This window comes from Mya arenaria, chromosome 2 (genome assembly GCF_026914265.1).
Source record: "Mya arenaria isolate MELC-2E11 chromosome 2, ASM2691426v1".
In the NCBI taxonomy this organism is placed as follows: domain Eukaryota; kingdom Metazoa; phylum Mollusca; class Bivalvia; order Myida; family Myidae; genus Mya; species Mya arenaria.
Window position 1 is genome coordinate 20,183,293 of NC_069123.1, and position 25,747 is coordinate 20,209,039.

At 36.4% G+C, this 25,747-nt stretch overlaps 1 protein-coding gene across 1 annotated transcript in view; it reads right to left on the reverse strand.

Moving 5' to 3' along the window:
- The window catches only part of LOC128219679 (coagulation factor XI-like), a 54,462-nt gene extending 31,118 nt beyond the window's left edge, over nucleotides 1-23,344 (reverse strand). Inside the window, exon 1 of the mRNA XM_052927579.1 lies at nucleotides 22,785-23,344. Within this exon, the coding sequence (XP_052783539.1) occupies nucleotides 22,785-22,913 (129 nt within the window). The 5' untranslated portion in view covers nucleotides 22,914-23,344. The remainder of the gene's footprint in view (nucleotides 1-22,784) is intronic.
- Nucleotides 23,345-25,747: the final 2,403 nt, after the last annotated feature.

Sequence of the window (25,747 nt, forward strand, 5' to 3'; positions counted from 1 at the left end):
TAATGACCCTTGTTGAGAGTAGGCGCATTACTGACCCTCGTTGAAAGTAGTTGCATTATTGACCTTGAAGGAGTAGTAGCATTACTAACCATTGTTCAGAGTAAGTGCTTTACTGGCCTTTATTGAGAGAAGGTGCAATTATGACCCTTGTTGAGAGAAGCTGCATTAATGACCCTTGTTCAGAGTAAGTGCATTAATGACCCTTGTTCAGAGTAGGTGCATTACTGACCCTTGTTGAGAGAAGGTGCATTAATAACATTTGTTAAGGGTAGGTGCATTAATGACCTTTGTTCAGAGTAGGTGCATTACTGACCCTTGTTCAGAGTAAGTGCATTACTGACCCTTGTTGAGAGTGAGTGCATTTCTAACCCTTGTTGAGAGAAAGCGCATTTCTGACCCTTGTTGAGAGTAAGTGCATTACTGACCCTTGTTGAGAGTACGTGTTTTTACTGAACCTCGTTGAGATAAGGTGTTTTACTGACCCTCGTGGAGAGTAGGCGCATTACTGGCCCTTGTTGCGAGAAGGCGTTTTACTGACCCTTGTTGAGAGAATGTGTTTTAATGACTCTCGTTGATAGTAGGCGAATTACTGACACTTGTTGAGAGAAGGCGTTTTACTGACCCTTGTTGAGGGAAGGTGTTTTACTGTCGCTCGTTGAGAGCAGGCGCTTTACTGAACCTTGTTGAGAGTAGGTGTATTATTGACCCTTGTTGAGAGTAGGTGCATTACTGACCCTTGTTGAGAGAAGGCGTTTTACTGACCCTTGTTGAGAGTAGGTGCATTACTGACCCTTGTTGAGAGTAGGTGCATTACTGACCCTTGTTGAGAGTAGGTGGTTTACTGACACTTGTTGAGAGTAGGTGCATAACTGACCCTTGTTGAGAGTAGGTGCATTACTGACCCTCGTTGAGAGAAGGCGTTTTACTGACACTCGTTGAGAGAAGGCGTTTTACTGACCCTCGTTGAGAGTAGATGTATTATTGACCCTTGTTGAGAGTAGGTGCATTAATGACCCTTGTTAAGAGTAGGCGCATTACAGACCCTTGTTGAGGGTAGGTGTTTTACTTAACCTTGTTGAGAGTAGGCGTTTTACTGACCCTCGTTGAGAGTAGGCGCATTACTGATCCTTGTTGAGGGTTAGTGTTTTTACTGACCCTCGTTGAGGGTAGGCGATTTACTAACCCTCGTTGAGAGTAGATGTATTATTGACCCTTGTTGAGAGTAGGTGCATTAATGACCCTTGTTGAGAGAAGGCGTTTTACTGACCCTCGTTGAGAGTAGATGTATTATTGGACCTTGTTGAGATTTGGTGCATTACTGACAGTTGTTGAGAGTAGGTTTATAATTAACCATTGTTGAGAGTAGGTGCATTACTGAACCTTGTTGAGAGTAGGCGCATTACTGACCCTCGTTAAGAGTAGGTGCATTACTGACCCTTGTTAAGAGTAGGCGCATTACTGAACCTTGTTGAGAGTAGGTGTTATACTGACCATTGTTGAGAGTAGGTGAATTACTGACCCTAAATGAGAGTAGGTGCACTTCTGACACTTGTTGAAAGTTGGTACTTTTTTTACATTTGTTGAGAGTACGTGCATTACTGACCCTTGTTAAGAATAGGTGCATTACTGACCCTTCATGAGAGTAGGCGCATTACTAACCCGTGGTGAGAGTAGGCGCATTACTGACCCTTGATGAGAGTAGATGCATTACTCACTCTTGTTGAGAGAAGGTGCATAATTGACCCGCGTTGAAAGTAGGCGCATAACTGACCCTTTTTGAGAGTAGGTGCATTACTGACCCTTGTTGAGAGTAGGTGTTTTACTGACTCTTGATGAGAGTAGGCGCATTCCTGACCCTTGTTGAGAGTAGGTGCATTACTGACCCTTGTTGAGAGTAGGTGTTTTACTGAATCTTGATGAGAGTAGGTGCATTACTGAAACTTGTTAAGAGTAGGCGCATTACTGACCCTTGTTGAGAGAAGGTGCATTACTGACCCTTGTTGAGAGTAGTTGCATTACTGGCCCTTGTTCAGTGTATGTGTATTACTGACCCTTGTTGAGAGTAGGTGCATTAATGACCCTTGATGAGAGTAGGTGCATTACTGAAACTTGTTGAGAGTAGGCGCATTACAGACCCTTGTTGAGAGTAGGTGCATTACTGACCCTTATTGAGAGTAGGTGCATAACTGACACTTGTTGAGAGTAAGTGCATTATTGACACTTGTTTAGAATAGTTGCATCACTGACCATTGTTAAGAGTAGGTGTTTCACTGACCCTTGTTGAGAGTAGGTGCATTACTGATCCTTGTTGAGAGTATGGGCATTACTGACCCTTGTTGAGAGTAGGTGTTTTACTGACCGTTGTTGAGAGTAGGTGCATTACTGACCCTTGTTGAGAGAAGGTGTTTTACTGACCCTTGTTGAGAGTAGGTGCATTACTGACCCTTGTTAAGAGTAGTTGTTTTACTGATCATTGTTAAGAGTAGGTGTTTTACTGACCCTTGTTGGGAGTAGGTGCATTACTGACCCTTGTTGAGAGTAGGTGCATTACTGACCCTTGTTGAGAGTAGGCGTATTACTGACCCTTGTTGAGAGTAGGTGCATTACTGACCCTTATTGAGAGTAGGTGCATTACTGACACTTGTTGAGAGTAGGTGCATAATTGACACTTGTTGAGAGTAGGTGCATTACTAATCCCTGGTGAGAGTAAGTGCATACTTGACACTTGTTGAGAGTAGTTGTATCACTGACCATTGTTAATAGTAGGTGTTTTACTGACCCTGGTGGAGAGTAGGTGCATTACTGACCCTTGTTGAGAGTAGGTGCATTACTGACACATATTGAGAGAAGATGCATAATTGACCCTTTTTGGGAGTAGTTGCATTACTTATCCTTGTTGAGAGAAGGTGCATTACTAACACTTGTTGAGAGTAGGTGCATAATTGACACTTGTTGAGAGTAGATGCATTACTTATCCTTGTTGAGAGAAGGTGCATTATTTACACTTGTTGAGAGTAGGTGCATAATTAACACTTGTTGAGAGTAGATGCATTACTTACACTTGTTGAGAGAAGGTGCATTACTTAATCTTGTTGAGAGTAGGTTGATTATTGACACTTGTTGAGAGTAGATGCATTACTTATCCTTGTTGAGAGAAGGTGCATTACTGACCCTTGTTGAGAGAAGATGCATAATTGACCCTTGTTGAGAGTAGATGCATTACTTACACTTGTTGAGAGAAGGTGCATTACTTACACTTGTTGAGAGTAGGTGCATAATTGACACTTGTTGAGAGTAGATGCATTACTTATCGTTGTTGAGAGAAGGTGCATTACTGACACTTGTTGAGAGTAGGTGCATTACTGACACTTGTTGAGAGTAGGTGCATTACTTACACTTGTTGAGAGTAGGTGCATTACTGACACTTGTTGAGAGTAGGTGCATTACTTACACTTGTTGAGAGTAGGTGCATTACTGACCCTTGTTGAGAGTAGGTGATTTACTGACACTTGTTGAGAGAAGGTGCATTGCTTACACTTGTTGAGAGTAGGTGCATAATTGACACTTGTTGAGAGTAGATGCATTACTTATCCTTGTTGAGAGAAGGTGCATTACTGACACTTGTTGAGAGAAGATGCATAATTGACCCTTGTTGAGAGTAGATGCATTACTTACACTTGTTGAGAGAAGGTGCATTACTTACACTTGTTGAGAGTAGGTGCATAATTGACACTTGTTGAGAGTAAATGCATTACTTATCCTTGTTGAGAGAAGGTGCATTACTGACACTTGTTGAGAGTAGGTGCATAATGGACACTTGTTGAGAGTAGATGCATTACTTACACTTGTTGAAAGTAGGTGCATAATTGGCACTTGTTGAGAGTAGGTGCATTACTTTTCTTTGTTGAGAGAAGATGCATTACTAACACTTGTTAAAAGTAGTTGTTATACTTACCGTTGTTGAGAGTAGGTGCATTACTGACCCTTGTTGAGAGTAGGCGCATTACTGACCCTTGTTGATAGTAGGTGCATTACTGACCCTTGTTGAGAGTAGGCGCATTACTGACCCTTGTTGAGAGTAGGTGCATTAATGACCCTTGTTGAGAGTAGGTGGTTTACTGACCCTTGTTGAGAGTAGGTGATTTACTGACACTTGTTGAGAGTATGTGGTTTACTGACACTTGTTGAGAGTAGGCGCATTACTGACCCTTGTTGAGACTAGGTGCAATACTGACCCTTGTTGAGAGTTGGTGCATTACTGACCCTTGTTGAGTGTAGGTGCATTACTGACCCTTGTTGAGAGTAGGTGCATTAATGACCCTAGTTGAGAGTAGACGCATTACTGACCCTCGTTGAAAGTAGTTGCATTATTGACCCTTAAAGGAGTAGGTGCATTACTGACCCTTGTTCAGAGTAAGTGCTTTACTGGCCTTTATTGAGAGAAGGTGCATTTATGACCCATGTTGAGAGAAGGTGCATTAATGACCCTTGTTCAGAGTAAGTGCATTAATGACCCTTGTTCAGAGTAGGTTCATTACTGACCCTTGTTGAGAGAAGGTGCATTAATGACAATTGTTGAGGGTAGGTGCATTAATGACCCTTGTTTAGAGTAGGTGCATTACTGACTCTTGTTGAGAGTAAGTGCATTACTGAACCTTGTTGAGAGTACGTGTTTTTACTGACCCTCGTTGAGAGCAGGTGCATTACTGACCCTTGTTGAGAGTAGGTGCATTACTGACCCTTGTTGAGATTACGTGTTTTTACTGACCCTTGTTGGGAGTAGGTGCATTACTGACCCTTGTTGAGAGTAGGTGCATTACTGACCCTTGTTGAGAGTAGGTGTTTTTACTGACCTTTGTTGAGAGTAAGTGCATTACCGACCATTGTTGGGAATAGGTGTTTTTACTGACCCTCGTTGAGAGTAGGTGTCATTACTGACACTTTGTGAGAGTAAGTGCATTACTGACACTTGTTGAGAGTAGTTGTTTTTACTGACCCTCATTGAGAGTAGGTTCATTACTGACCCTTGTTGAGAGAAGGTGCATTAATGACAATTGTTGAGGGTAGGTGCATTAATGACCCTTGTTTAGAGTAGGTGCATTACTGACTCTTGTTGAGAGTAAGTGCATTTCTGACGTTTGTTGAGAGTAATTGCATTACTGACCCTTGTTGAGAGTACGTGTTTTTACTGACCCTCGTTGAGAGCAGGTGCATTACTGACCCTTGTTGAGAGTAAGTGCATTACTGACCCTTGTTGAGAGTAGGTGTTTTTACTGACCCTTGTTGGGAGTAGGTGCATTACTGACCCTTGTTGAGAGTAGGTGCATTACTGACCCTTGTTGAGAGTAGGTGTTTTTACTGACCTTTGTTGAGAGTAAGTGCATTACTGACCATTGTTGGGAATAGGAGTTTTTACTGACCCTCGTTGAGAGTAGGTGTCATTACTGACCCTTGTTGAGAGTAAGTGCATTACTGACACTTGTTGAGAGTAGTTGTTTTTACTGACCCTCATTGAGAGTAGGTGCATTACTGACCCTTGTTGAGAGTAGGTGCATTACTGACCCTTGTTGAGAGTAGGTGTTTTTACTGACCTTCATTGAGAGTAGGTGCATTACTGACCCTTGTTGAGAGTAGTTGTTTTTACTGACCCTCATTGAGAGTAGGTGCATTACTGACCCTTGTTGAGAGTAAGTGCATTACTGACCCTTGTTGAAAGTAGTTGTTTTTACTGACCCTCATTGAGAGTAGGTGCATTACTGACCCTCATTGAGAGTAGGTGCATTACTGACCCTTGTTGAGAGTAAGTGCATTACTGACCCTTGTTGAGAGTAGGTGCATTACTGACCCTCATTGAGAGTAGGTGCATTACTGACCCTCATTGAGAGTAGGTGCATTACTGACCCTTGTTGAGAGTAGGTGCATTACTGACCCTTGTTGAGAGTAGGTGTTTTTACTGACCCTTGTTGGGAGTAGGTGCATTACTGACCATTGTTGAGAGTAGGTGCATTACTGAGCCTTGTTGAGAGTTGGCGCATTAATGACACTTGTTGAGAGTAAGTGCATTACTGATAGGCCCAAGGCCAACTCATTTATTTGATTTTTAAAAATATCATTAACATTAACAATAACAAGTTACATTTTACAATTTATTTGAATTTTTAAGGTAAAAATGGGACTTACCTGTGATATATGATATAATCAATATCCTCGATTACTTTGAAACTTAGGTGGGGTAGCACAAACTTTACAGACATGAAAACATCTTATTGCATAACTCCACCCGTTGACATTTATGGTAGTTTCACAGAAATCACATTCAACGATATCATTAATAAAGGTTAAAGAATTCTATTGTTTTAAGTCTGACTTAAATAAATATTTATTGTACTGTATAATTTAAACTATATGCAGCGACATATAATTACAGTTTAACGCGATAATCGAGGGGTATATTGTGTTGGAGTTATTTGAAAACATTATTTCTCCGTCAATAAAAATAAAACTTATAAACGCTTAAGGTGGAACGCGACTATGATTTTTTTTTCGAGTTACTGTCTGAAAATTGGTATACGAATAGAAGAGCATATGCCCAATTAGGGACTGCTTTTACTTTTTCATTATTCGGAACGGTTTTGAAACTATAACTCCTCAAAATATACCACTGACGTCATTGAGTGCGGGATAAGGTAACTGTGTTGGCTTCTGTATCATGGGCATTGAATGCATCGCCGAAAGTTGTCTCATGAATTTGCTTGTATAATAATAATAATAATAATAATAATAATAATAATAATAATAATAATAATAATAATAATAACTTTATTTAAAGAAGGTAACACATTAAGACATAGGCATCATATTATAAACAAACATAACACACGACTTATTTACAATGTGGCCTTCTGAAAGAACATACACACGCACACACACATAAATGCTTAGAATGAAAACGCAAGCATAAATTTATGTTATTTCAAAAGGGTACATATTAAAATATTATACGAAAACATAAAGAAACATGAATATAATACATTAATTATAAGATCAATGCCGAACAATACATCAATTTGTACCTAAAGGTTAACAAATCGTATCATTAAAATTTATTATTTATTGTACGCACGAGAAGCTTTGATTGCGTGGTAAAGTCAGGAAAACAAAATAACGCGTTATGGGGCATTGATTAACAAAATTAAACATTTTACTGCACTAAAAACATTAACTCGAAGATCATCATTTGAGCCATTTGGAACATATATTTTATCATAGTGTGCGTGTGCGTGTGTGTGTGTGTGCGTGTTCGTGTGTATGGGCGTGCCTGCATGTACGAGTATGTGGGCGAATACGTGCATTCATGTGAGTGCATTTGTGTGAACTATAACAACCCTTAATAAGATGAGATAATAGAAACAATTCAAGGTGATCATTTGCAATCAGTGCAAACACAAGTATTAAACACAAATACGATTTACCACAACTAATACTATTGTTTTAATATGCCTTTAAGAATAAATACATATCAAAAACAATGGTTCTTATGAAGAATACCGAGTTTAATTTGAAAGAAATATGAGACCATAGTAAATCCTTTAGCATTCACCAAACAAATGAATCATTTTTGCGCTTTACTAATAAATAAACAGTTACAATCTTGTAATCAGTTAATAATATTTTGTATTTTATAGATCTGTATACTATTACATTTTCTCAGATAGTGACATACAGAAGAAAACTTGGATGATTTTAAGGGGGGCGGGGCTGCACCCCCTTTACTGCCGGGATCCGTTTGTGCTTATTACAATGCAGATTTCTGTCGATTATCATTGTTTGCTTTGTTAGTTATATTTTGTGTATGAAATGAGTGTCACACACTGGATTTACTATGCTTTTGCTTAGTTTAGAGCCTTATAACTGCAGATATCTACTAATACTTATAAAAGAAATTGGTAACTAATAAAGTAGTAGAACCGTTTATTGTTGTGTTATTACTGTAGATGTATATATAAAAAAACAACAACGCACTAGTCACATCTCATAGCATAGTGACTGGAAAGATTATTGATGTGTATTATCAAAATATTATAATTCGCCAAATGAGATTGCTTAATAATTAAGAAAGCCTCTCATTAAAACAGCCGCCAGATTTAAGTCATTGATGTATAAAGCTGGTTATTCAGCGCCCGTCTTGTGTGGAATTAGATATTTTGCACAACAACGATAACAAATATCCCTAACATAAAACTGATCAGACACTCTAAGATTTCTAATCTTTCCATTTAATAAACAAAAACAATTAGATTAACGTCATGCTAAACGTTTAAATACACTACGTATTGAAAAAGAAACAGGTATAGGGGTTAGATTATTTGATACTGCGCAAAAACGAAATCGGTGAGGTACCCTTTTCTTGATATCAGGCGAATTGTAATAAAACATTGAATACATGTATTTAAAAAAATCAAAAATTAAACGAGCAGTTTTTTCTAGAATTAAAGAAAGGCGCACTTTTTTAGCGAAATACGACGCCGTTTTTCCCGCGAAAAATGACGTTATAGACGAATTTAGAAACAATAACGTTCAACAAGAGAAAGAAAAATATATGAGCGTGAACGTTTTCACATGACGCACTTGACGTTGAAATTTCATAGCTGTATACGAAGAATTGATGAAAATATCGGTTATTGTAGCTGGAACGCAAAAATATGAGAGACGTCTCAAAATTGACGTCAGTGGCATATTTTGAAAACTCGTAGATTCAAAACTGTTCCGAATATTGAAAAAGTAAAAACAGTCCCTAACTGGGCATATGCTCTTCTATTCGTATACCAATTTTCAGACAGTAACTCGAAAAAAAATTCATAGTCGCGTTCCACCTTAAAGTGTCTTTCTTTGTGTTGCACGTATTATAAACTGAAGGAATGTCATAAAGCCAATTTAAGGTGTCAAGCGTATAAAGTAATGTCAGGGGAACGACTATGAACATAAACGGTGTATCACAGTTTTAAAGAGAAACAACGTAATATATACTTGGTGTATTTACTGAATAGTACCAGTGTTACAGTTTAACACGATTTGTCTAGCCATTGTTTGTCCCCGTCCTTAATTCAAGCCAGCCCGATTAACAGTACCCTAGGTACCCCGGACCCCCAACATTACTGATCCTTGTTGAGAGTAGGTGCATTAATTGCATTAATATAAAAAAAATACGTGAACCTAGACTGATATTTCTATAATCTATATTATATTGTTTCGATTTGTTCTTTAAAGAGGTTTGTGCGGATACGTAACAAGAACAGTATGATGTGTTCTTGGCGTTGGTAACTGCGGTAGATATAATGATGACAGAGTAAGTTTGCTACTTCATAAGAGACATGCAACGTTAATATATTTCAAATATTTAGTCTATTTTCAATGCGTTGAAATATACTAGTGCAGCTGGATGCTGGCTCAGCTCCAACTTTCGAGTACGCTTCTTAACCACATAGAAACCACGGGCTACAAGTCCTAGATTTCTAGAAATCACGTTTTGTTATATTTATTTCATTTTCAAACAGAAAGGTGCACCTTAGCCTGATGGTAAACGATAGTGTATAAGGTTCATTATTTTAGGCCGTAGAACGGTGTAAGCTAAGATTTCTATTTAATGTGTTTTACGAATAAGCTAGTCATCTCTAAAACATCGTTATTTTAAATAAAGGCTAGGTATCTACCCAAGTTTTCTGTATTTTACATAGTCTCTTAGTTTCTCTAGGAGTTCAGTGTTTTGCATAAACACTAGGTATTATTTGTTAAGGCCTTCTTTATTTTATATAATGTCTACGAATGCCATATCATCAGAGTTCCGTATTTAACATACACACTAGTAATCTGTCTGAGATTTCTGTATTTTACATACACACTAGTAATCTGTCTGAGATTTCTGTATTTCACATACACACTAGTTATCTATCTGGGAGTTCCGTATTTCACATACACACTAGTTATCTGTCTGGGAGTTCCGTATTTTACATACACACTAGTAATCTGTCTGAGATTTCTGTATTTTACATACACACTAGTTATCTGTCTGGGAGTTCCGTATTTTACATACACACTAGTAATCTGTCTGAGATTTCTGTATTTCACATACACACTAGTAATCTGTCTGGGAGTTCTGTATTTCACATACACACTAGTAATCTGTCTGAGATTTCTGTATTTCACATACACACTAGTAATCTGTCTGAGATTTCTGTATTTTACATCCACACTAGTTATCTATCTGGAAGTTCCGTATTTTACATCCACACTAGTAATCTGTCTGAGATTTCTGTATTTTACATACACACTAGTAATCTGTCTGAGATTTCTGTATTTCACATACACACTAGTTATCTATCTGGAAGTTCCGTATTTTACATACACACTAGTTATCTATCTGGAAGTTCCGTATTTTACATACACACTAGTAATCTGTCTGGGAGTTCTGTATTTTACATACACACTAGTAATCTGTCTGAGATTTCTGTATTTCACATACACACTAGTAATCTGTCTGAGATTTCTGTATTTCACATACACACTAGTTATCTATCTGGAAGTTCCGTATTTTACATACACACTAGTTATCTGTCTGGGAGTTCCGTATTTTACATACACACTAGTTATCTATCTGGGAGTTCTGTATTTCACATACACACTAGTTATCTATCTGGAAGTTCCGTATTTTACATACACACTAGTTATCTATCTGGGAGTTCTGTATTTCACATACACACTAGTTATCTATCTGGGAGTTCTGTATTTCACATACACACTAGTTATCTATCTGGAAGTTCCGTATTTTACATACACACTAGTTATCTATCTGGAAGTTCTGTATTTTACATACACACTAGTAATCTGTCTGAGATTTCTGTATTTCACATACACACTAGTAATCTGTCTGAGATTTCTGTATTTCACATACACACTAGTTATCTATCTGGAAGTTCCGTATTTTACATACACACTAGTTATCTGTCTGGGAGTTCCGTATTTTACATACACACTAGTTATCTATCTGGGAGTTCTGTATTTCACATACACACTAGTTATCTATCTGGGAGTTCCGTATTTTACATACACACTAGTTATCTATCTGGGAGTTCTGTATTTCACATACACACTAGTTATCTATCTGGGAGTTCTGTATTTCACATACACACTAGTTATCTATCTGGAAGTTCCGTATTTTACAAACACACTAGTTATCTATCTGGAAGTTCCGTATTTTACATACACACTAGTAATCTGTCTGGAAGTTCCGTATTTTACATACACACTAGTAATCTGTCTGAGGTTTCTGTATTTCACATACACACTAGTTATCTGTCTGAGATTTCTGTATTTCACATACACACTAGTTATCTATCTGGAAGTTCCGTATTTTACATACACACTAGTTATCTATCTGGGATTTCTGTATTTTACATACACACTAGTAATCTGTCTAGAAGTTCCGTATTTTACATACACACTAGTAATCTGTCTGAGATTTCTGTATTTCACATACACACTAGTAATCTGTCTGAGATTTCTGTATTTCACATACACACTAGTTATCTATCTGGAAGTTCCGTATTTTACATACACACTAGTTATCTATCTGAAAGTTCCGTATTTTACATACACACTAGTTATCTATCTGGAAGTTCCGTATTTTACATACACACTAGTTATCTGTCTGGGAGTTCTGTATTTTACATACACACTAGTAATCTGTCTGGAAGTTCCGTATTTTACATACACACTAGTTATCTATCTGGAAGTTCCGTATTTTACATACACACTAGTAATCTGTCTGGAAGTTCCGTATTTTACATACACACTAGTAATCTGTCTGAGATTTCTGTATTTTACATACACACTAGTTATCTATCTGGAAGTTCCGTATTTTACATACACACTAGTAATCTGTCTGAGATTTCTGTATTTCACATACACACTAGTAATCTGTCTGAGATTTCTGTATTTCACATACACACTAGTTATCTATCTGGAAGTTCCGTATTTTACATACACACTAGTTATCTATCTGGAAGTTCCGTATTTTACATACACACTAGTTATCTGTCTGGGAGTTCTGTATTTTACATACACACTAGTAATCTGTCTGAGATTTCTGTATTTCACATACACACTAGTAATCTGTCTGAGATTTCTGTATTTTACATACACACTAGTTATCTATCTGGAAGTTCCGTATTTTACATCCACACTAGTAATCTGTCTGAGATTTCTGTATTTTACATACACACTAGTTATCTGTCTGGGAGTTCCATATTTTACATACACACTAGTAATCTGTCTGAGATTTCTGTATTTCACATACACACTAGTAATCTGTCTGGGAGTTCCGTATTTACCACATACACACTAGTAATCTGTCTGGGAGTTCCGTATTTTACATACACACTAGTAATCTGTCTGAGATTTCTGTATTTTGCATACACACTAGTTATCTATCTGGGAGTTCCGTATTTTACATACACACTAGTAATCTGTCTGGAATTTCTGTATTTCACATACACACTAGTTATCTGTCTGGGAGTTCCGTATTTTACATACACACTAGTAATCTGTCTGGGAGTTCCGTATTTTACAAACACACTAGTAATCTGTCTGGGAGACTAGTTATCTGTCTGGGAGTTCCGTATTTTACATACACACTAGTTATCTGTCTGGGAGTTCCGTACTTTACATACACACTAGTTATCTGTCTGGGAGTTCCGTATTTCACATAAATACTAGTTATCTGTCTGAAATTTCTGTATTTTACATACACACTAGTTATCTGTCTGGGAGTTCCGTACTTTACATACACACTAGTAATCTGTCTGGGAGTTCCGTATTTTACATACACACAAGTAATCTGTCTGCGAGTTCCGTATTTCACATAAATACTAGTTATCTGTCTGAGATTTTCGTAATTAACACAAAGGCTAGGTATCTGTCTGGGATCTCAGTATTTTACACAAAGGCTAGGTATCTGTCTGGGATCTCAGTATTTTACACAAAGGCTAGGTATCTGTCTGGGATCTCAGTATTTTACACAAAGGCTAGGTAAATGTCTGGGATCTCAGTATTTTACACAAAGGCTAGGTATCTGTCTGGGATCTCAGTATTTTACACAAAGGCTAGGTATCTGTCTGGGATCTCAGTATTTTACACAAAGGCTAGGTATCTGTCTGGGATCTCAGTATTTTACACAAAGGCTAGGTATCTGTCTGGGAACTCAGTATTTTACACAAAGGCTAGGTATCTGTCTGGGAACTCAGTATTTTACACAAAGGCTAGGTATCTGTCTGGGATCTCAGTATTTTACACAAAGGCTAGGTATCTGTCTGGGATCTCAGTATTTTACACAAAGGCTAGGTATCTGTCTGGGATCTCAGTATTTTACACAAAGGCTAGGTATCTGTCTGGGATCTCAGTATTTTACACAAAGGCTAGGTATCTGTCTGGGAACTCAGTATTTTACACAAAGGCTAGGTATCTGTCTGGGATTTCCGCACTTTACACAAAGGCTAGGTATCTGTCTGGGATTTCCGCACTTTACACAAATGCTAGGTATCTGTCTGGGATTTTCGCACTTTACACAAAGGCTAGGTTTCTGTCAGGGATATCCGCATTTTACACAAAGGCTAGGTATTTGTCTTTGATCTTCTGCATTTTACACAAAGGCTAGGTATCTCTCTGTGATGTCTGCATTTCGCAAAGGCTAGGTATCTGTCTTGGATCTCCGCATTTTACACAAAGGCTAGGTATCTGTCTGGGATCTGCGTATTTTACACAAAGGCTAGGTATCTGTCTGGGATTTCCTTATTTTACACAAAGGCTAGGCATCTGTCTGGGATCTGCGTATTTTACACAAAGGCTAGGTATCTGTCTGGGATTTTCGCACTTTACACAAAGGATAGGTATCAGTCCAGGAGGTCTGTATTTTACATCCATGCTAGTTATCTGTCTGGGATATCCGCATTTTATATACACACTAGTTATATGTCTAGGATTTCTGTATTTGACAAACACACTATAGTTATCTGTCTGGGATTTTCGCATTTAACATCCACACAAGTTTTTTGTCTGGAATTTCCGCATTTTATATACACACTAGTTATCTGTCTGGGATTTCCGCATTTTACATACACACTAGTTGTCGGTCTGGGATTTCCGCATTTTACATACACACTAGTTGTCGGTCTTGGATTTCCGCATTTCACTTGCACACTAGTTATTAGTCCCGGATTTACGTTTTTTACACAAACTCTAGGTATCTGTCTAGGACGTCGGCTATTTACATATAGACAAGGTATTGTCTGATTTCTGTATTTTAAAATAGGCTGTCAAGGACGTCTGGATTTTCACAAAGTCTAGAATTATCGTACTTTACACATAGACTAGGTATCTGTCTAGGATTGCCGTAATTTTACATATAGCCTATGTATCTGTTTGATGAACTTTACATATTACTTTATAGTCTGGCTATGACTTATATATGTCTATGTCTAGAATATATGTACTTTAGACATAGATAAGGTATATATCTAGAATATATGTATTTTAGATTTAGGCACGGTATATGTCTAGAATAAATGTATTTTATTTTAGATATAGCAGGGTATATGCCTAGAATATATGTATTTTAGATATAGCAGGGTATATGCCTAGAATATATGTATTTTAGATATAGCAGGGTATATGCCTAGAATATATGTATTTTAGATATAGCAGGGTATATGCCTAGAATATTTGTACAATATATGTATTTTAAATAAAGGCAAGGTATATGCCTACAATATATGTATATTAGATTTATGCTGGGTAGATGTCGAGGATATATGTATTTTATTATAGGCTAGGTATTTGTCTAGGATATATGTATTTTATTATAGGCTAGGTATTTGTCTAAGTTATATGTAATTTACGTAAAGGCTAGGTATTGGTCTAGGATATATGTTTTTTACATAAAGTCTAGCTTTTTGTTAACGATTTATGTATTTAAGATATAAGCTGTGTATTTCTCTAGGATATTTGTATTTCACATATAGGATAGATTTTCGCAAGGCAATGGTATTTGCCAAGGATTTTTTTACATATCTGATACGTTTTTGTCTAGGATTGCAGTATTTTACATATAGGCTAGGTTAGTCTAGGATATATGAATTTTACACCTAGCTTTATTGCTTTCCCCCCGAAACTGTGTATGTTCTTGAAAAGTCTGAAACCGAAACCATCTAAGTAAACAAGTGATTCATAAAGTTTGAAGAAAAACGGACATGTGCCGCAGTTAGCTTTATACAATTTTACATGCATAGGGGTTATAAGTGATTTAATTCTTTGATTTGAAGAACTGACGCAGTGAGTAGTTCAAAATCACGCGGAGAGATAACAGATAGTTTGTTATGCATGTTCTTCCCACGGAACGGTCAAAACCCGTAATAAAATGATCCACAAGTAGAACGTTCAAACCTCACCGTTTCTTTTTATTCTAAGCTCGAAATCGGGATTAAATGCGATTTATATGTCAAGAAGATCTTACAATTTTGCACCTTGACAATGATCAATGATATTATTGCTCAGATTCACATTACGTTCTGTTTCTATGGACACTTTAAGTACGTCTGTCTGATGTTGAGTCCAATGTACGTAGGACATAAAGATTGTACTCCTCGCGTCGAATTTTCTTTAAATTGAATTGTCTGCGACGTGCCAACTATCGGAATTGGTTATTCTCCTTTCTAGACACTGGGATTGGGCTAATTGAATGTCGAGTCCCGAGTTGAGTTGTCAGACGACGAAATATTGGTTACCAAGGTGGCAGCAATGCATACACAAGCGAATTTATTGGCATCAGTGTCGGTTTTGAGTGGACGGTTATCTTTTTTCCAAGAACACTAAAAAAACATTATTCTTAAAATCCTTTGCAATGCCGACTTTTTGCTGAAGGCATTTCCGTAATCGTAATATTTTAGCGTATTTTGATTCCATAATTCAAAACCACACGATGTCTTTTGTCACGTAACATTTATATTGAAAAAGAAACCCAACACATATGAAACATTTCTAAGATTTACTGAGATAAAGACGTAGATTTACATCTATTAGTAATAAGAATCAGTCTTTTTAGTGATAAGCTTTACTCAACTCTTTTAAAACATAACCAGATAATATAAGTGAAAAATTACATAACCTTGCTAAGAATTACATTGTTTTTGTCCAATGTGAAGTTTTCGAATACATATATTTAAAGTGACACTCGTATTCAAAATCAATACATACACATGTATAACAAACATTAATTTTGAGTGATAAACCTTCAACTACTTACTAAATAATGCATTTATGGAAAATATCAATTACTGATAACAAATTTATAACTGTGTATTTAATAGCTGAAAACACAAAAATATTAAATGACTGGTGAATACTAAAAGATTTACTGTGATCTAATATCATCTCATAAGGTAGAAATTCCGTGTATTCTGCATATTTCTTTCAAATTAAACACAGTATCCTTCATAAGAACCATTGTTTTCGACTTTTTATAAATACTTTTGGTAAATTAAAACATTTGTATTAAATATGGTAAATCCCATTTGGGAGTAATAGTGCATCTTTAAGCTAGTCAGCCATTATCGATTCTTATCAGATGAAGTGGTAGATATAAACATTGACTAACCCCTGGGTAGTTTACACAATACAATGTAGACCACTAAAACCTTAAAGACTGTCACACCGAACAATTTGGTTTAAACACACCTATATGTGTATTTTGATATATTCGCATATGACCAACAAGTACAATAATGAATAAGGGATAAGAAAACGCATGTAAATACCTCTCTCTGATGAAAAATGCATAAGTAACAGTTGTCACGAAAAAACTTTGGAAGAAAATATACAAAATGAAATGAAATGAAATGAGTAAAACACAAAAATCGATTTTTGTATTAAGGAAACGTGGCATGGTAAAAATGCAAGTCTCAAAAAGGAATACAGACGGAAAGATGTGTTAATTTATGTAGATGAAAATTAAAAGGTATGAAAAATAAGGCCGGGACGTGAGACCTCCGTCCATTCAAGTCGGGCTTGTCACCGCCAGAAACGAAGTGTCGTCGCGATAAACTGGTAAACCGTTAAGATGACATTATTTTTGCATCATAGGTTATAGAAGGTTATTTTTAAGGGAAAGGGGGCATTGAAGATTCGAAAAACATAGTCTTGACGCAATTTGCTAACAGTTTATGCAGTACAATACGAACTGGTCTACAGTTTCAGGTTTCATCAAATCATTATTTTTGTAAGTACATGTATACTAACAATCTTAAAGTCTTCAACCATTACATAATGCATGTTGGTATGTATCTATAAGAATTCCCTTTCAACTACGAAGCACACTCAAGCAGGAAACCTACTGAATGTTATAACCCATGCACTAGTTTACAAAGAGGATATTTGACTTTGTAAAATAACGGGACTCTTATAGATATGAATGAAATGCATTATATATTATATCAACAATAAACCACTTAAGATTAATACCTGATTTATTCAAAATATTGTTGATATTGACAAAATGTACCAATATTTCAGCAAACATAATCAGAACTGAAAGTGATGAAGTATTTGTCAGCTGCGCATGCGCTGCCATCTTTTTATACCAAAGTCGCGTTCCTATAATGACAAGATTGATCAGGTATATATATATATATATATATATATATATATATATATATATATATATATATATATATATATATATATGAATAGTTTAACCTTTCGGAAAGTTGATCCACTTCTAACGATCAGCAATCTGTAAAGCATTCGGAGCTCCTCGGCCATTTTTATCGAAAAGAACCTCGGATGTATTTGGACGGTTTACATACTCAAAAAGTGGCACTTTTAAGTCCGCTGCAAGTAGATCGCGTAGTAATTTTATTTAGCAGTTAATCTTTATGACTACTCGTAGGAATCTTAATGATGTTTGCAATAAGTCATTTCACTGGCAATCAATTTAAACTTAGATCAATAAGTACAATCCAAAAAAACACACATTTAATTAATGATATAATTAAAAAAAATACGAACTACTTCAACTGATGTACCGGCATACATCCGAGGTTGTTTTCGATAAAAAGGCCGAGGAGTTCCGAATGCCTGTAAAGGAGCCATCTTAAGGTTGAATATGCTAATTCGTGTAAATGCTTGCATAACCTTATTTTGTTATTTTTTTGTGAAAGTTACAAAAAAATGGTGAAGCTGTGAATGTCTTCCTATTGTTTTGCAAAACACATGCGACAGATTCCATTCAAAAACAGACATAAAATAAATGAGGTGTATCAATGTGAATGAAAAATATCCTGGACTGCAAGGACTAAAAATTACACACACGTGATATACATTCATTTATTTGGAACTTAAATTAGATGTCGAGATAAACTTCAATATGTGACACAGGATGTGAAACATCATTTCAAATGCTGAAAACAGCCCAACGATAGGTTTTCATAAAATCACATGCCTTTGAACCCTTGCAGGATGGACCTTTAAAGGGATTATGCACACCGAAGACAAATTGTATTGTTACTATTGTTATTGAACTATTAAACATTTTATTTTATCATTAAATTGTCAAATTTAGTTATGAATATTTTTTGCCATGATATTTTTATTCCAATGTTATTTCATACATTTCTCGCGTCGTTTTAATTTATTTCCCCACTAGGAGACACTCTTGTTTGAAGATAAATTCCCACGAAGGGAAATAACCACTTCGTGGAGTTTGCTCTTAAACGAACAGTCGGTACATAAACATAACTGTGCATAAACATAACAGTACATAACCATAACATATCCCCACGTCCATTGAGATGTCATGTTTCCAAATTACATTTATGTTATTTAATAAATCCACACAATTAATGGATGCATACCCGTTCTGGAAGTAAAAGAAAACCGGATATATTTAAAGTTTTAGACAAATAAACGGCATCGTTGATGTTTCAATTATGTGTAGCGGTGATACCTTAAAAATGAGAAAGGGGACCACTGACACCTATACCACAGTGTAGTCTAGGCTTTAACCTGGTCATGGTATAGGTCAATGGGCTGCGATTATAGGCAGGCTAAGGGTTTTTGGTACATTTAGGCTTAAACAATAATAATTTTACATCAATTTTTCAATATTTGTTGCGGTGATACCTTAAAAATGAGAAAGGGGACCAGTTACACCTATACCAAGTGTAGCCTAGGCCTTAACCTAGGTCATGGCATAGGTCAATTAGCGGCGATTTTAGGCAGGCTTTGGGTTTTTAATACTTTTAAGTTAATACCCTAGGCTTTTTCCATGATAATTTCAATTATGTGTAGCGGTGATACCTTAAAAATGAGAAAGGGGACCACTGACACCTATACCACAGTGTAGCCTAGGCCTCATCCTAGGTCATGGCATAGGGCAATTGGCTGCGATTTTAGGCAGGCTCTGGTTTTTTTTTAATACTTTAAGGCTAATACCCTATGCATTTTCCATCAAAATTTCAAATATGTGTAGCGGTGATAGCTTAAAAATGAGAAAGGGGACCACTGACTCATATACCACAGTGTAGCCTAGGCATAAACCTATGTCATGGCATAGGTCAATCGACTGCGATTCTAGGCAGGGTCTCTGTTTTTGATACTTTTAGGCTAATACCCTGGGCATTTTTCATCAAAATTTCTATTATGTGTAGCGGTGATAGCTTAACAATGAGAAAGGGGACCACTAACACCTATACCACAGTGTAGCCTAGGCCCCAACCTAAATAATGGCATAGGTCAATTAGGCATTTTCCATCAACATTTCAATTATGTTTAGCGTTGATACCATAAAAATGGGAAAGGGGACCAATGACACCTATACCACAGAGTAGCCTAGGCCTCAACCTAGGTCATGACAGAGGTCATTGGTCTACGGTTTTAGCAAAACTGTATGTTTTTAATATTTAAATGTAAAAACCCTATAAATGTTCATCAAGATTTCATAAGTTTATAGAGGTGATACATTAAAATGGGAAAGGGGACACTTTCATCTTAAAGTGTTGCCTAGACCTTTAGATAGGTCATGGCATAGGTCACAAGGCTGCAATTTAAGGCAGGTTCTGAGTGTTTGATTCTTATAAGCTTACATACGAGAAAGTTTCTATCAAAATTTAAAATGATTATTTGGGTGAGATCTTAAAAATGATATAGAAGACCACTGACACCTATACTACTCTGCAGCTTAGACATTTCTTATAAAATTCCGGTGATTCGGTGCTAGCACCGTGGTTGCGGTGATAGCACCGCGGTGCTGCGGTGTTGCTTTGCTACGGTGCTAACTTCACGCACATATAAAAGGCAGCGTTCAAAAATATAACAAAACAGCTTATTCATTACTTTTTTTTCTGAACCCTGCTTATCTGTGGAACTAGACGTTATGAAGAATATAATATTATATAGTTCCACAGATAAGCCGACTCAGAAAAAGTGCTGAATAACGTAACCATTTGGTGAAAATAATCATTAATGAACAAAAAATGCAAACTGAATGGAGGATTACCAAAATAAATACAGCATATTAGGTTTGTAAAAATGTAATTTTAATTTGGCTTTATTTATAAGTTTGTAATGTTACTATCATGGAAGCATGATACGGTAGATATTACAATGTTTTTAAATCAACCTGTATTTCGCATTAATACACACTAACTTTGTTTCAGTAAACACAAAACCATTTAAAGATGATTGTCAACTGTTCACCGGATTAATGAAAAAGTAATTCTTCACAAGCCAGAGTGAAAGGGATTTAATGTTCACATTTAACTCAAGCATGAGTGAAATGATAGTTTTTCATACACCAATATTTTCAAGTTATTAACCCTTATGCATGAAATAAAATATAATATTGAATTGAATTGAACATTTCATATATAAATGTCTGAAAATTTCTAGTTTGTTAAACACGTACAAAATCTGTACGGCAACTTACTCCATTATAAGTAAAATTCCTTATCACGTGTAAATACACCACCACCTTTTATCAACATGTTCTTGTTGCTGTCAAATACTTATCATGCAATTAATGCTCTCAAAACAACAACGAGTTGTCAGTTACGTCGTTTATATAATATATATTATAACAGTAGATACCATTTGCCAATACTCTCCTCGTCCAAATAGGCAAACTACGCTACTCCATTCTATATGATAAATTGTTTTCCACGCGATTAGTTTTATACCAAATATATACGCAGCCTGCAAATAAAATATTTGACTGAGGCAATATTATCTGTTTCCAGACTGACATTTTCGCGAACATAAACTAAGAGGTCTCCGTTTAGCTACTCTTAGTGTATAAAATGCGCAATTAAAACATCTAGGTCATCCATGAACAAGTTCGAGGTCAGGTAAGTGAAGATTTTGAAATATCTAAGAAAGTGCGGAGAACAGGTTTAACAGATATTTTGCTCAGCATTCAGTCTATCATACCTGCCCATGTACCGCAACGATTTACGCTCCGCATACAAAATATGATCCTCATTGCTCGGTCTAAAAAATTAAATAGAGGTAGAAGATTAAGGGTTTTGTATATCTGCAGGTGCTTATGTCACATAGAATCATTTAAAAAATCAAAGAGTGAGTGTTTTAAATATATTGCATTTATGTGGATGACAAGTAGATGTTCTCGTATATATATTTTACACCTATAGAATAGGTCAAAATATATTATATCATGCTGTGTATTTTTTCTGCTCTTTTCATTGGTCGAGAGGCTGTCACGTTACAAGAAAAAAAGCTAAAAGGATTCACCGGCGAAAAGTTGCATTTCTTTGAACAAACCTCGCGTGCGTAATGACACGACGACATTCCTGTTGTACACCATGATAAAATTAGCGACCGTAAATGGAGTTGACGTTCGTGACTTAATTTCGTAAAAAGAACATTTTGGGCGTAATTAGTGTATCCGATGAACAATGATATTTTTCGTTTTATCGAGCCACTGACATGTTAAATCCTGATGTCTGTTGACCACATTTAATTTTCATTTCATTTGAAATTGTATTGCTTGCTGATTACTGGTAAAGTTATTGCTGTTCATGTTTTGTACTGAATTTCAACTCGCGGCAACTGTCGTGAACTGACCTATTTTGAAATCTTTTATTGCCAAAATAAAATTCGAACTTGGCCTGTTCACCAGCTTATCTATTTATTAGAACGTGCAGAAGAGAATTATTTTGATTAAGGTGTCTGTTATTTAAATGTTTGAATATGTTCTGTCATAAAAGAAGCATGCACATAAGGGATTTTACGTATTAGTCGTATTAAGAAAGTACATGTACTCGCTCTTTTTTTGTAAAATGCACTTCGATGTGACAAAAGTGTGGCAAATCATAAGGAGTGTTAAAACTAAGATACTGACGACTTGAACTCTTCAACACATGCTCAATTATTGTCTTTGAAATCCGCGATTTTGAATAGCGTTTGTAACGCGATTCAACAAAAGGCTTTAAGGTTATAGTATCCTCTTATGTTTGTGTATGAGTCCTTGTGGGCCTGAGGATTTGTTATCAGCTTTATACTTTTCCTTGATTGTACCGGTGCACAGTGATTCGGAACGGCCAGAAAGCTGTTGTTCCATATATTTTTTATCAAATATAAGTTCAACGGGTGCATATATTATATTTATAATATTTATAACTACACTAATCGGAAATTAAGACACTGAATTGACGTCGGAATATTACCTTGATGTCGGAGGTGAGGCACACTAGTGCCACGGGAGGTAGAAGCGAGACCATAGCCGCCAGCAGACACAGGGTGATGGTACAGAAGTTCGCGGTCACATTACCACTTACTGTCTTTAACTTCATCATCTAGACAACTTTAGGTCAAACTGGCTTATCATAAATCCAATGATACTTTTAAGAAACACACACGAATGCAATTACCAGCTTGAAACACATCTTATGCCGATTGTATAAATATATAGTCACTTTAGCAACGCTTTATATTCCTTTAAAGCTAGCCAGTTGTAAATAAAACATACAATACCGATAGTAAATTGCCTTCTTCCCTGTACTACAACTAGTCCATAAATTATACGTTAAGGAATGTCATTATTTCAATTGTAAAGTTCGTGACCTGTCAACTTATTTGAACGTACATCAGCACCACACTCAATCCATTATCAAACAAGTAAGTCTTATTCTAGTTGAAAGGCAATATTATCAACTTTCATACATGAAATCCCTTTCAAGGCTGGTATTCCTACACAACTCACTGTACTCTCGCATTGCTTTCATACATACAGCCGCTGTGTTTCATTCATAAGCTTTACTTTGCTTCATATTTCCGATACAAGCTTGCAAAAATGTATTTAACTTCCACAGCATGGTTCAACAACATGGTGCCGTGACATCACGTGTATACATGAGTATTGTTTATTTTGTTAATGTTTTTTTTAAAGGACAGAGCATGTAAATACATGTAAGAGCTAATTGCTGATAACAATGTTTATAACAATTAATTAAGAAAATGCTATGTTTGCAATATTGCACTCACGATTTCATTGTCTTAGACATCCAACTGTTATCGAAACTGTGTCAAAATGCATTTGGCGAAGACCAAATATTGTACAACATTTCCTTTAAAGTTACGTGTCTTATAAGAAAATTAAATTAGGCTAAACGTTACCAGTATGTATTCGATCTCGCGTAGGAGTACAGACATATTAACAATGCGGTGGAAAGGTTAACAATAACAACTAAATCAATAAGATATAACACCTTAAGCATTGCAAACCATTATCAAAACATTGTTGTATCGCTACTTTCCATCTTTGTAACTTTTGAATCTCGATGCACTGCCATGTGTTAATAATCAAAGCGCTTAAAGCGCTTAAAGGCTTTCACCTGCTTCGTTTTGTGAGTATAGTCATGTAATTGTAAAACAAATTAACATAAACTTCTTAAGACAGAATATGCATGCTCATGAATTCCTTCGCAAAGACGTTAAGATTGTATGCTGATACTCAATTGAATCAAACCATTGAGTATCAATTACTTGAAATAGTCATTTAATATGTGGAATACCCAAATAATTACTTAAGTATGGAGTTATACTCAATTGCATATTAGACCTTACCTGGAACGTTGGTTTCGACATTTAAACGATGTACTGGCACGGATAAAGCATATAGGCATTTTTGAGTACAATCTACACTTCAAAGTGACAGCGTCGTATTTAATCTACTACCAGGGTATATACGCGAAACGAACTTCATCCAACAAAATGAATTGGACATGTTAATTCAAGTAAGAGCCAATTTAGACTATTTTAAACATAGAAAACTTACCAATGAATGAATTACAATCGCAAAGAAATGATAAAAGGAAAAAATGAAATATTATAATTTTATTAAAACATTTCACATGCACACGCACGCACGCACGCACACACACGTACACAGATACACGCACGCACGCGTGCACACACACACGCACGCACACACACACGTACATACATACACGCACGCACGCGCGCACACACGCACGCACACACGCACGCACGCACGCACACACACGCACACGCACACGCACACACACACACACACACACACAGAGTTTCATGTCTCACGTGGACAGTGTCACACGGGGTCATAAACATGTTATCATTTAACATTAAACATTTTGATATATGTTTGACGCAAATCATGAGTGTTCTCTATGCATTAGCTACAATAATGAGCGACCAGGGATACTTTTTTTTTATTATTTTGACATTTCTTATGTATCCCTGTAACGCTACAACTCTCTACCATTTAACACCGGGCGAAATAATATATAGTAATGTTATGTATCGATATTAAATGATAATGACAAAATTGTTCAATATATACCCGACAGTTATCTAAACTGGATTGAATTTGTCATTAGAGTCGTTATTTTCACATAAATATATTCTGGGTCACAAATACCGTTCTAAACTATACACAACCTGTCAGATTTCCCCCAGATTTACAGATGATAAACAAACGACACATGTAAGTGTTTTATGATATCTGAACATGTTATTTGGCATACTGAGATGAATAACTGTGTTTAATAGTAGACAATAGTATTTTCGTAGAAATTTGAATTTATAACAAAGATAATTTCAAAATTGTGGCCGCGAGGAATCTCTGCGCAAGGACCGTTTGCTACTTTTTGCTGGGATGGTGGACGTCACGAGTCTGCCATAGTAAAGAAATCGTCAAAAGAATCGTTGAAGGCCATTTAGGTGGACTACTCTATGCATATACGATCAATTTTGCTTTGGTGACTATTGGATGTCTCGATTCCGTCCGTCTGTCCGTCGTTACTCATGTCCGGTCAATTACTTTATGATGCAAAGATCGATTCCAAACTGATCACAAGAGTAAACCACATGAAGGGAATGTGTTGCGTGAACGACCCAGTACCATGGCTCAATGGCAGGGTCACAGCGCACTTTTGAACATTTTCTTCATGTCAAGTGTAGTGATGGTACCGTTTGTGTCGAGTCATAATTTGTAAGAGGATAACCGGAAAGTTAAGTTTCTTACTGGGTAAATGTTCACCTCATCCGGACAACAAGCATTTCTCATTTTCAGCCTCGCCGACTGAAGGTCATGGTCACCGTTCAAGATAAAAGGAGTGTGTGTCTCAAATACTCAACGAATCAAGACGAA